Below are 13,402 nucleotides of genomic sequence, written 5' to 3' on the forward strand. Positions count from 1 at the left end.
AAGCTTGCAGATAAGTAGCTGTGCAAAGAAGACGCTCTGAGCGAGAAACCTTCTTATTTACTTAGTTTTTCTCAGTTTGCGTTCATTGAATACAAATTATTTTCAGAACACTGAAAATCTATTCTCACAACAGTGTATGTTATAATAAGGCATCCTTTATAAAGCATTTATTACATGTCATTTAGCTGACGCTTTTATCCAAAGCGACTTACAATTGCTATATATGTCAGAGGTCGCACACCTCTGGAGCAACTAGGGGTTAAGTGTCTTGCTCAGGGACACATTAGTTGATGTATCGCCGTGGGAATCGAACCCAGATCTCCCACGCCAAAGGCACGTGTCATATCCACTGCGCCATCACCACCCCAGTTTATAAGTTGTAACTAATGGCTTTAATGGTACACATCATTTACTAATGCTTTATGGATCAGTTAGAAGCCCTTTATAAGAACAACTTTTGGATAACCAGGTTGTGAAATCACTGTCCTTAAAGGTGCCGTAGGTAGGATCCCCCCCCCCAGCCCTGATTGGTGCATCTGAACAGGGAGCGGTGGATTTTGCAAATTGCACTACAGGCTGTAAGTGGCGCTAGACGAGCCGGATTTGTTTGTTTTTTAATGACCTGCTTCATGTAGTTCTACTGGAACATAGGGTCAGTTTCAGCAAATATGACAGAAAGTTAGTTTTATAAGTCTTACCTACTGCACCTTAAGGTAAAGTGGCTGCAGAGTGAATCTGGACCAAAATAAGCTTTTAACTTTAGCTCCTTTATTTATAGCACTTTTCAAAACAGTTACAAAGTGCTTTACATGGTTGAACCAGGAAAAAAACATTTCAGGACTTCCATGAAATAAAATCAGACAATTACAGCAATACAAAAATAAAATGGAAATAAAATACCCAAAAGTAATAAAAAAAGGAAAAGAAAAGCAATAAAATCAAACAAATAAGACATGTTGAAAATTATTTTTTTGTTTTCAGTTGTCTACAAAATGATATTTTACTTGGTAGTGCAATTGACACCATTCCCTGTACATCTGACTGAAGTAATGATAAGGAAATGTAGTTTTGGTAGCAGCGATGCACTGGCTGATGCATTTATTCACTGTTGGACACATAGCTAAATGTTTTGAGGACAAATACAATGTTGCACTGCTAAGTATATATTGATTTGGTGATTGCACCTAATGTTTTGAGAAATAAAAAAATGCGTCAATAATTTTGGCTGGAAAATACAGATCACACAAATTGTCACAGATGGCCGACATAATAAAGGCCAAGAGATGAATCTGTTAACAACAAATGTCTGGAGAATATCCCAAACTTTTTTCGTGATAAAGACTGATAGAGCTGTTTCCAAGAATTTTTACCTTTCAGGATGACGTCAACTTGGGGCATGAGGGCATGAAACCAACCTGCAGAGTAGAGAGCCAATTCAATTCAATTCAATTCCATTTTATTTATAGTATCAAATCATAACAAGAGTTATCTCAAGACACTTTACAGATAGAGTAGGTCTAGACCACACTATAATTTACAAAGACCCAACAATTCCCTTAATTCCCCACAGAACATCCATGCGCTCCTGAAAGCTATGCACCAGCCTTTTTTTCCATTGATGTCCACCAACCAATGTCTTAAAAAATGTAGGTGTGGCCAATGGTCCATGGTAGTCTTGGTGATAAGTATGTGATGCAAATTTTAACAATTGAATGTATGCATGTATCACTGGGTGATGAATCCCATCAGTAAGTTTTTTTAACATTTCTTTCTAGCTTCATGGAAAGGTCACTCAGTGCTCTACACACCACCGTCAAGTGTTACACAGTATGCTGTAGTCATAGATGCGAGGGTATGCACAGATTTTTTTTTTCTTCTTTGATGCTGCAAGTATGATTTGAATCTCCAATGATTGAGGTAGGAGACAGGCTTACTCTCTAAGTTATTGTTTCTCTGTTTTTCCTGTCATAAAGAGAGGCATTGTAGATCAGCTGTCACTCCTACGTGGAGTGTTAATGTTATGTAACAGAGAAGTGTGTCTATTCATTCAATGCAATGACTCTTTCCTCATTTTTATCAACTTGCAGAGGCACGTATAAGCATGTACAATTATGTAGAATCTGAGGTGAGATATTGCTTTAGCATCTATTTTAAAGCCTTCCTGCTTTCCAAGTATTCTAATACTCACAGTACATAATTTATCACTTAAATAAGGATTTTGTATTTGTATTTTTTAACACCACACCACCACTTCTGCTCCTCTTATACTCTATAAGAGTACAAACAATATTAATAAACCCAGGTTTAAAAAAAGGGAAATGTGTATTTTCTTCCAACATGAGATTAGAAATGCCATTTATGCTTTACATCACAATCAAAGAGGTAGTCCATTTTATACTTGGTTAAGTTGACTTTAGTTACCAGTCGAAATGTTTGTCTTGACTCACTGTATTCAAATATTTACACTCTGATTTAAGGAGAATATTTTATCTTGCCTTACATTCTTATCATAAGTTTACCAAACGAAGCTGTCCACCATGTTCCAGTTTCATGATCTTATCTTGAACTTCTGCTGTATAGCATTAAGTTGAGACTGCATTGTGCTTTGAAACAAGGTTGAACTTGCTGGACCAGTCCTGCCAGATGGGTGTTTACACAGCTTGCATATAAGTATCTATGCAAAGAAGCAGCTCTGAGCAGGTCAGGAGTCTTTAGTTGTTGTTTAGAGGAAACTTCTTTATTCCCATAGCTTGAGCTTCTGTCGATCTCAGTCTGGCCAATCATCCAGCGAACTCCCACTGAAACTGTAAAGGAAAAATTAAGAAAGGGTACAATTAGAATATTATTTGAGCAAATCCCGAAGAAGTGGTGGGCGTGGTTATTTCCACAGTAAATTCTCTTTAATTTGGTTTCAGGATCAGAATTAAGTGACATGATTGAATTTGTCACTTTGAGATTGGAAGCTAAGGAATAACAGCCAATGTCTTGAGATAAATCTAAAATGTAGTTCCAAATTTAACAGACACTTTTTAAATAAATATAAAGTATAAGATTGGACTGGACTCTTTCAAGAAAACAAAATGAGTCATTTTACCTACAACCACAAACATGGACACTTATTTATTGTGGAAACTGTAACCTGCTTCTCATAAACCCACGCTGTGGAAATGTGAAATCATTTCTCCATTTTACATTTCAGGGAAACTATTCAGATGGATTAATGTTTAACTTTGCTGCGTCAGCACATGTCTGACTGTTGTTGGTGACATGCTCCCAGGAGTGATAAATAACATTTTACAAAGAAAAGGGGGACTTACATTTGAGTTATCAAATCTGCTACTTTGTGGAAAGTTTGGACAAAAAAGAGCTGGTTAACTTGAGAGAAGGACCTTTATACCCATTTCAGGATGACTTAACTCCACTTTAGTTTGCATGAAACCAACCTGCAGAGCAGAGAGCCACAGATGCTAAGATGGTCATTATCGATGCAGTGCTGATCAGTTGAGCAAGTAGCAGGCCCAGTGGGTAGAGGAGCAAGCAGGCCCAGAACAGCCAGTTGATCAAGGCCCAGGGTCGCTGTGGAGGGCTCACTATGGGGCCAGGAAAACGCCCTGTTTGTGTGTAGTGCTCCTGAAAGCTATCCTGTGGACAGATTAATGCAAACACAACTCAGTACCAAAGTCCTTAACAGAGGACTTTGTTTGTTCTTTGAAAGCCATGTTGCTGCCAATGTCTCTAGAAAGTAGTAGGAGCCAAAAATGTTAACTCCCTTGTATAATATTTCAGCGATAGATTAGAATTATGAGATAGAGGCTAAAAAGCCTTGGGCTAAACGTCCACCTTCAGCACACTTATACCTTTTCTTGGTAGAGTTTGTGGAGCCAAGCAGCACACTCCGCCTCATCTTCTGGGATCAGCTCCAGAGGGATTCTCCTGCAAGGAAGAGGGGAAGTCAGATCTCTCAGATAAATAATGATTACACCAGTAGACAGGAAATGACATGTAGCAAAACATTTGCACAAACATTGTACCTCACATATAAATCTGCGTGATATTTCCTCCCATTAAGAATTCCGAGCAAGTTTGGGGCTTCATTGTCTCTGAAGTTCAGCGTGGAATCATAAACAGCTGCCACTGCATGAGACAAAACGCACAGCAACAGTTAACCGTATAACTCGCATAACTTAATTCGCAAATCCCTCTTAAAGAAATCCACACACAGTATTTGATATTTACCGTTGGCCATATTTTTCACTTCAACAATGATGGACACTCACCAGTTCCTCTGAGGTTTTGGACAGTGATCCAGAATCCTTTGGTCCTGGGCAGAAGATGATACTTCAGTTTGGGTAAACCTTTGCTCTCAGCCACCTGCATGCTAATCTGGTGCTTCTTTGGTGTGAAGCGTGTTCCTTCACAGAAAAGCAAGAACTAGCCAAAGGAAATAAGATTGTTTATTAATGCCATTATTCAAAAAATATCTGAAACATCAACATAAGAATTTCCATAGGCCGAAACATACCCAGTAGTTTTCTGGGTAATCCCGCAGGTTCTGAAGACTCTGAGCCACCGTCTTTCGGTCCTCCTCCCACTTCCTCTTGCAGAAAACTATCTCCAGGAAGTACCACATCCAGCCAATAACAGGTACATAACTTAACTCTTTTTTGGCTAACACTTTGGAGCTCTGGAAAAAGATGAAAATGTAAAGCTTGTTAAGGACTGAAGTAAAAGAAATCAACATCAAAGTAAAAAAACATGGAGATATTTGGGGATACTTACCCCAAGAACTCCGAATCTGTCACAGAAGGTCCAGCCACACAGGAAGTCGATCTCATGACTGTGATTGAGAACCACAATTGCATTCTCATTTCCATACAGTGGATAACTCTTTGGGTCTGTGTAGAGCGTGCATTCTGTCCCAGACCACCACTCCAGAGCAGCTACCATCTCTGAGGATCATTAGGACACAATGATGTAGCAAAGTCTATGTTATGTGAACAAAGACAGTTTGTCTGTTTGTGAAGTGGTCTTACAGACTGATTAATAATCTCACTGCATGCATGCGATAGGATCATTTCGACAAAGACGTATTTCTTCCTTCCAGCAGCAAAACAAAAACAGTACAACAGAGAGCAGACTTCAGCATAATCTATGTGGCAGAGAGTAAGAACACTACTTACGGCTGCTGATGCAGTAGCCCAGTCGGATGTTGATCCTGCGGGCCAGCTGCTTACTGACCAGCCACAGAGGTAGAGTACAGATCTGCAACAGGTTGATAATGAGGCCGCTGACCAGGAACACATACCAGATGATCATCTGGCACACAAACTGGGATTTCAGCTGCTGCAAGAGGGCCATTCTGTAAAAGTTGCAAATCATTAAAACACAACTACCACTTGACCTGAGAGGACACATTTCATCATTCAGCTGTCAGACAGAGAGATCAGCTAGTGTTGCCCCGGGCTGTGACAGCAACTGTTCACACCCACTCTGACATAAAGGTTTACTTTAACTAGAATTTCTCGTTTCATGGACTGAATGGAGCCTTTGAGCTGGACTGTGCATAAATAAACAGCCAATCGCAGGGCAGAAATGTGCTCCTGACAGTGACTTTTTACAGGGATATGGGGCTCTGTTTAATTAACTATTCATAGCCCATCCCATAACTGTTGTTTTGTCAGAGCATTTCCTCAAAGTCAAGACAATATCTTTATTAAGTATGCTCTGTTATAGGATCAATGTGCTCTGAAAGGTCAGGCCAATCATACTGTAGTTTAGCAGCTGATGACAAGGTTACATATCCCAGTTTCACACACAGCACTGAGAAACACAATCCTTATTATTTACAATCAAACTGTTTCTGATGGTAAAACACAGGCCTGCAAATCTGCAATGTAAGTGGTAACAAACAAGTAAACTCTTTAGGCAGCATTGCTATAATGTAGGTGAGATGAGATGGAAATCTGAACAACAAAGAAAGCAAAGATTATTAACAGATGTACAGAACAGATGTGTCTTTGATAAAGGTCAAGTTACTTACCTAAGACAACCTATGACATTTACCTTGATCACAGAGCTGTCCTGCCTCAGAGACCTTCAACCTTTCAAAGATGACAAGTAAAGAAAAAAAACACCAGTCTTTAAATGAATCTCACTCTAAATTCATGTCACATTCATTCAACATGTGTAGCCTACTTGCCAGTCGGCTAACTACAGTACAAATAAAACTTCCCCACACAAGGAACCACACCCATCTGAAAGCCACGCCTGGACCCCAGGATGCTATTGAGCCGTGCTTCCTTGAAGCGAGTGTTATTGCACCAACATCGGGACATGTTGCGAGATTATGGCGTCCTGATAAAAACAATAATTTAATAAAACAATAAAATAAAACTGGGCCAAATCACCCACAGACTAGATATACTGTTAGGCATACTATCTTCAGATTGAATCAACGCTTTTGTGGCCATAGCCTAACTACTTAATTCCATACTCATATCGGTCACCATGGTAACAGTGTGCAGACCGCGACTATGTTTCCCCCCCACTATATTTTGATTTATCACGCCATGCATAAACGATCTTTTCAGCCCGCCTGACTCCAGAGTTTCTGGTGCCACAAAATGGGACTGAGTGCGACCTCTTTAAGTTTTCCCCACCTCTCTGCGCTGCCTTTATTTGGTAAAAGGAAACGCACGAAGACGTCAAACTGGGAGTGGGATACATGCGCAATGGTCTTTTTTCTTCATAAATGCAAAAAAAGTATCACGAAACTAATAAAAGTAACCGTTGTCGCAACATCAAAGTCACTTCCTTGTTTAATTTTGACTGAATATGAGTAATAACCTTTGCTCTGTAAACTGTAGCTTACTGTGGATATTACAACAGGTAAACAGTGCTGTCTTGGTGGACAGCTCTCCCTGCTGGTAATGCATTGCATGTACAAGAAAAAGTGATTTTACTTAGGAGGTGACCCCAAAATGATTGAGGTCAAAATGGCATCAGTGGAGTTGGTTCTTAGTAGCAGCAAGACAAAAGTGTAACTTAAATTAAACACCGCACCAAAGAAAATAGTTGGAGGTTGGGACTTAATGACCCATATATGCCCAAAAATATGGTCTATTCACTGACTTTGCAACATAAGTAACTAACAGGCTAAGTAATCCACTTCCCTAAATGAAATGGTCTCCAAGAGGCATAACAAAAGTCACATTGAAGTGAGTGTAGCACTCAGGCACCAATCAGGTTTTTCACAGTTAATAATTACATTAGTATGAGTTGAATCATGGAAACACCAAGTTATATAGTCGTTCTCCTCTCACAGAAAAACAATGAAGTACCATTCCTCTGCTAAAATTAAGATAGGGCAGACAGTGAATAGGCTACACTTATTACCTTTCCTGACTGATGTCAAACCCTAGACATTCCATTTTAATGCTTACTTCAATTTAACCGAAAATAATATCTCAAGCAATTTGCACATACTCCCTTAGATGAGAAAAACGGAATACATTTCTCTGTGGAACACACTGTAAATAACAAATCTGACTTTTTATTGTGCACACATATTTTCTGTTTGTCCTGCAAAACACATGTTTTTATATGTTATCTATATGGAACCTCCATGCCAAACCAAACAGTGTTTGATTATTTTTCTTTGCAACCCAGAGACCACTGAAAGGAGGTTAATGGGGTCCCGTGACCGTTGCACCTTTGGGGGTTGCTCAGTAGTGTTTCCAAGCTCTCCTTTTACAGGTCCCATGATGCTTCAGCCCTCATGTCCTTTACGACCAAATTACCTTGAAGAGAGGACATGCCTGTCTGCAGAGGTCCAAACATAGAGTAAAGTAGCTCAGGAAGCCCTTTATGTTCAAATACCAAAGACAAAGAGTGTAAACGGGCTCAAGGGAATAATGTTCAGTAAGTATATGTGCAAGTCACTCTGTAGCTTCAGAAGTGATGAAGCACTGTACCGTGAAACAGGGAAGAATTACACAGTTTGAATACACATTTCAGCTATTTTAAATCCCATAGCACTTTTACAAAGTTGCCAAAGTCAACATTGATGTATATCAAACTTACTTTCATGCAACCAATTGACAAATACTTCTGTCAGACTGGTTTAGATTAGTCACAAGTAATCATTTCATTTAGTCAAGCTCAATGCTGATCACACATGAAGCATTTACTGGATTGATTTGTCTTTCGTTACCTGATTTCATAGACGGTGGAGACAATGTAAAAGGATGTTTATTTTTTCGTCATTATTTGCAATGAAGTCTACTGAGTACAGTTGTTGGTAAAACACAAAGGAAGCCAGTTCATCCAGCCAGGTTACATTCTTTGTTCCATCCTAATGTTGTAGTCTCCTTTTAAAAGGGGGGATTAAAATGCCATCAGTACACAAGGTTGGACGGCAGAGAATAGGCCTAAATACATGGTTAATACATGCATTTTAAAGTAATGATGCATTACAGGCATATCTACTACTTTATTGTTGTTATGTGGAGTAAAGCTCTTACTGTCTTTAGAGACAAAGGACAATTTGTGCAGTATCAAATAGTACAGGTGCTGATTTCATTATTACTGAATAGAAGTATCCCCTCCAGATATGTTTGAAGATATATAAAAAAATATTCTGCTTTGAATACTAATTATTCTCATGTAGTTTTTATAGAAAAACAGTTTAATAAACTGCTTATTAATAATTAAAAGCACATATGCTTCTTTTCCCTCAAATAAGATTACTTTCAAAAGTTTAACTGCTGATTGCAAGATGTTTTATCCAGCAATGAAAAGTTTGTCTGCAGCATATGTGTGCTGAAGGGTTAAAGTTGGCACTTCACACTTGTGTAAGTTGCATATTGGACCATGACTGGTTACTGGTTACTACACAATTTGTGATGTCACAAAGTCATGCTTGTGCATAATGTGTTAGACTTATAAAACTAACTTTCTGTCATACTTGCTGAAACTGACCCTATATTCCAGTAGAACTACATGAAGCAGGTAATAAAAAAAGATGCATCAATCAGGGCCGGGGGAGGAGGGGGGGGGGGGGTCTAACTGCGTGTCAATCACTGCTCATGAACACACATTTATTCTCTCTTGTGGGGGGAGGGGCTTAGGAGACTGTTTTGGGCTTAAGCAAAAAGGGGCGAGGGACTTAGAAATTGTCGATGTTACATTTTTTTAGTCCTGGATCTTCGCAATCCTACCTATGGCCCCTTTAATCTGATTTAAGTTGAGTACAAATAAACTTTCCTCCTTCAGCAGATGAATGTGAAAAAAGCCTTCTAGACAAGCTATGCGCATACATCAGTGAAGGTCGAACATTAAGTGACATTAAAAATAAACAATTTCTGAGTGGAGGGGAATTTAACTGTGTGTCTCTAACCTTTGCTTTTAATGAGAGATTTTATTGCACAATAATACACTGTTTGGAGGCCTAAAAAAACTATTAGAGACATGGAATCAAAATAACCTGAAATAACCATTCAATATCCAACTGTCTTAAGAACAGTTTAAGCTGAAACACTGCAGGACATAGCCAAAGCCAAACTATGCAAAAAGCAAGTACATGAGAATGACTGTTAAATGGAAAATGTAAATCACAGTGAAAACATAGGTCTTGTAATTGGTTGATGAACTGAAATGGCTAGCCATCAGTCCGCCTGCTACTCAATGTGGGTAGCCAGGAAGGAGTGTGTCTCATTCACATTTCACTGCCTCTTTAGTGGAAAAGTGCAGTTGATATGAGGTTACTGGATTTAAAGCTGCGTCTGGGGGGCACCTCACCACAAGAAGTTACCCTTTTCCAAGAAATGTCAGCTTTCATTAAATGAGTTATGTCATACTGTTAAAGTTGCTTCTTTGCAGGCAATTGGCTACCATTTAAGAGTAATGTCGTGAGTTTGAGTGCAGCTCTTGACATTTTTTGCATGACATCCCCCTCTTATTTATCGGCCAATGTTAAATCAAGCAGAGAGGCTATAAAAATAATTTTAAAAAGCTTCCTTGCTAGATCAAACTAAAGACCAGATGTAATGAAGATGGACTACATGCTTCTTTGACTGCTGGAAAGCCAGCCAATTCAGCAACAAAGCATCCGCTTTAATCTTGAAAATCTCTCACCCTATTAGGAGTGTGGAACAAATTCTTAATAGCTGATGCTTGTTCCTTTTTTCCAATTAATCAGTTACTCTTATAAAAAAAAAAAAAATCAGTGGCTACAGCTGACATTTTTCAGTCAAGACTCAGGTTGATGCAGCGAGCCAAAGCCAACAGCTTTCAGCCAGGAAGAAGTATACTTTTGGCTCAGCAACACAAGGGCAATTTGGATGAGCATGCTGTTAAAAGAATGCACCAAAGATTAAATGAAATCACCGCATAAATGTGATTTATGAGCCAGTCATCGCCATCAGTTCACTCTTTTCCCTGAGCAAATTAACACTCATTCAACCACTCCACACAACTTTTTAAGATAACAGGTCGGCGGACGTTTCGCAACATTTAACATTTTGGGTCTCACTATGAGAAAGCCTGTTTGCATATTCCTCATAATGAAGTGAATTTATTAATTGTAGTACAATGTGTGGCTCAGAAACATATGCAGGTGATAGTAAAAACTGTTTTTGAAAAAGTATAGTATAAGAGAGTATACCCATGTTTGGAACACATAATGCAGCTGCACAACAAGTCTGGGGCAAATGATTTGACCAGACAGCACAGTCAGCAACATTTGTTGATAGTCTGACTGGAAAACTGTGACTGACTACATTTGTTCAAATGGTCTGAATAAATTAGGAAGAACTCTCTGACTTGGAAAATGCTGCATCCATTCAGGTTTTGTGCAGGCTTTGGTAAATAAGGTGCTAAATCTCATTAAGTAATTTGGGATGACTGCATGTTGGAATGTCATGAAAGGAGATAATGTACTCAGAGTTTCTGAATACATGCTTTAGGCTCTTGGACTTATAGGAAAAAAGTGCAAATCAGAAAAAATGACAACATAGCCTGGGGCCTAAACTTTATATGACACAGTGTATATGTGCAGAAAGCCAGTAATGAGATCCTGATGTATGCAGTGTCTGTTTCTCCCAGGACACGGTTCCACAGCCTCGTCCATCAGCCAAAGTAACTGTGGGCCCCACCGACACATCCGAGGTTTCCTGGAGACACCTGCTCTGCTGCCCTCTGGGGCCCATGCATGGGGCCTGACTCAAGTGCCAAAAAGTACTGGCCTGAGCAAAGTTATTTGATGTAATGTCATCACTGAGGTGAAGAAGATTAAAATACTGCATGGTTCTGCAATCACATGTCCTCTTTTTCAACCTTTACTCCTGCCTTCTCTGACAGATGTCAAAATAGGGATTTGAATGCTCAGAAATGAGAAAGTGATTCAACATGAGGTCAGAACTGTGGATGTTGGTCATTGCACATGTGTGAGAGCTACAGTTTATGCTTTAACTGTAATGTTGGCGAACGGTCTATGAGAGCTGTGTGAAGGCAATCCCAGCCCACTTATTTCGAGGACAGCCACTTTAAACCTGCAATAATTGCAATATTTTTTTCTGGCCACCCGGGGGCAACGGAAATAAGTTAACCTTATATGTGATAAAGTTGCTATCTGGTTACTTGTATTTTGTATCTGTATTTATTCAGTGTACAATAAAATGTTAAAAGATATGAATAATCTCACACATTAATGGCAAACACATAAAGTTGAAGTCACATTTATATTATATTATATATAAAAAAGCAAAACAGAATTTTTTTTAAAACTCCAAAAAAGCAGAGAACCTACATTAAAACCACACCGGTCAAAAGTGTCACTATAGCCCTTCAGTTCTATGCTCAAAGATTGAGATGGCTATGAAACATATAAATTGGCTAATTATTTAGATAAAGCCTGGGAGAAGAGGAAAAAAGCTATTTATCGAGTGTAGATGAGAACTAGTTGTTTGTGTGTGGTATGTGTGTACGTGTATATACATGTATGTATGTGTATGTCTATATATTTGTATTCATGTATTTGTTCGAAGGATTTGTATATGCAATGGGAAGATGTTTGTTGAATAAGTGAATTTGTGGTGTCTTGTAATCCCATGTGGGATGGGCCAAGATGTTTGGCATGACACAGAAATAAAATATAACTAACTAACTAACTATCTATGTGATGACTAGTTTAGGAGGTGAAGGTTCACCCAAAATTAAATTCAGTAACCACCTCCTTGGAAGCCCTATTAAAGCATGCAGGACCACCAGATACAATGAGTGTGCCCCCCATAGTTCTGTGTCAGCATTTTGACAAATGACTGAATTCATCAGGGACACTTTTACTGCTCCAACAAGCATAAAAAGATAATTATGGTTTTTTTTTCAAACCGCTTGTGAAGACTTTTCCAACTGTTTAGTAGTAAAGGGATTGCCTACAAAGATTTTCATCACACACATTCTGACATTGTTGCATTGACAATTCCAACAGCTGTGCTTCTGAACATGTGTGCAGCCAACAACCGTCTCACAGAAGTCGAAAGACTGTTAACATATATAAACTTGACTAAACTTTACAACCAGCCAGACTATATATATTTTTATACATATATCCAGCCATATCATTAGTTTAGGTGGTTGCGCATGCTGGCACAGCGGCAAGTGCAGTCAAAGACTTCTTCTCACATTCTTTAAAATGAAGTATTTATCTTGAAAGCCGCAACAATTTCTCATTTTCTCACTTTTGAGAAGTCAACTTTAATCAATCAACACACAGTAAGCTAAATGTTGGCATTGAAGTAAATCATCTATTGAGGACACATGGAAAATGTTAACGTTATTTTAACTGCAGCCTGAGTTCTTATCACTTAAAGGCTAAACTGTTTAAGGTTCCAGTAGTTTATTTTTTGCATTTCTTTAAGAGCTATAAATTGCTGAAAAAGAAAGCAGAAGTTATGCAGGAGCAGTTGCCCAGCCCTTATACATTAGGCTATTATTATAGCAATTCTGCCAAATTCATCAAAGGTACTATTGAAATTCAGTCATATGTCATATAACAAACTTTCCTTCATAATATTAATACAAGGCTGTCTTATATGGCAAATATACATTTTTCTGTAAGTTGAAATTTAAGTAAACCAACACTTTTCTTAAGGCCCTAGTTTAAATATGTAGTTGTAAGGTAAAGAAAATCATGAAATATGTAAGAAACATATTTTAATTAGCATATCTTCAAATATTAATAAAATAAACTACTTTGGCACAAAGAGTGGAAAACTCTGACATATTTTCCAGCAGTTCTGTGATTGGAAAATAACAAAAAAAAGGAAAGACAGGAGGGAATGGCTGATATCTTCAAACAGCTTGCCATGTGTATTTTCATGAGTGGATATTCCATTACAGCAGA

General features: G+C 38.5%; 1 protein-coding gene across 2 annotated transcripts; it reads right to left on the reverse strand.

Moving 5' to 3' along the window:
• Window positions 1-2,303: 2,303 nt before the first annotated feature.
• agpat4 (1-acylglycerol-3-phosphate O-acyltransferase 4 (lysophosphatidic acid acyltransferase, delta)) lies at window positions 2,304-6,294 on the reverse strand. 2 transcript variants are annotated; one of them, XM_039783934.1, is made up of 9 exons: window positions 6,041-6,294; window positions 5,181-5,359; window positions 4,780-4,949; window positions 4,523-4,684; window positions 4,278-4,431; window positions 4,032-4,134; window positions 3,858-3,933; window positions 3,444-3,642; window positions 2,304-2,804 (listed from the first exon to the last, which is right to left on the reverse strand). In XM_039783934.1, the coding sequence occupies exons 2-9, from the start codon at window positions 5,356-5,358 to the stop codon at window positions 2,557-2,559; spliced, it is 1,290 nt and encodes a 429-aa protein (XP_039639868.1). In that variant the 5' UTR covers window position 5,359; window positions 6,041-6,294; the 3' UTR covers window positions 2,304-2,556. The 2 variants fall into 2 exon arrangements, with proteins under 2 accessions (XP_039639868.1, XP_039639867.1); XM_039783933.1 differs by having other exon boundaries at window positions 6,064-6,293.
• Window positions 6,295-13,402: the final 7,108 nt, after the last annotated feature.

This window comes from Perca fluviatilis, chromosome 19 (genome assembly GCF_010015445.1).
Source record: "Perca fluviatilis chromosome 19, GENO_Pfluv_1.0, whole genome shotgun sequence".
Lineage (NCBI taxonomy): Eukaryota > Metazoa > Chordata > Actinopteri > Perciformes > Percidae > Perca > Perca fluviatilis.

Excerpts from the sequence above, each read along its gene's own strand:
- agpat4 (XM_039783934.1), bottom strand. The coding sequence starts at position 5,358 with ATGGCCCTCTTGCAGCAGCTGAAATCCCAGTTTGTGTGCCAGATGATC. Across the intron at positions 4,950-5,180 it reads GGGCTACTGCATCAGCAGCC|AGATGGTAGCTGCTCTGGAG; the intron begins GTAAGTAGTGTT and ends AATGATCCTCAG. Across the intron at positions 2,805-3,443 it reads TGTGGCTCTCTGCTCTGCAG|TTTCAGTGGGAGTTCGCTGG; the intron begins GTTGGTTTCATG and ends TTTCCTTTACAG.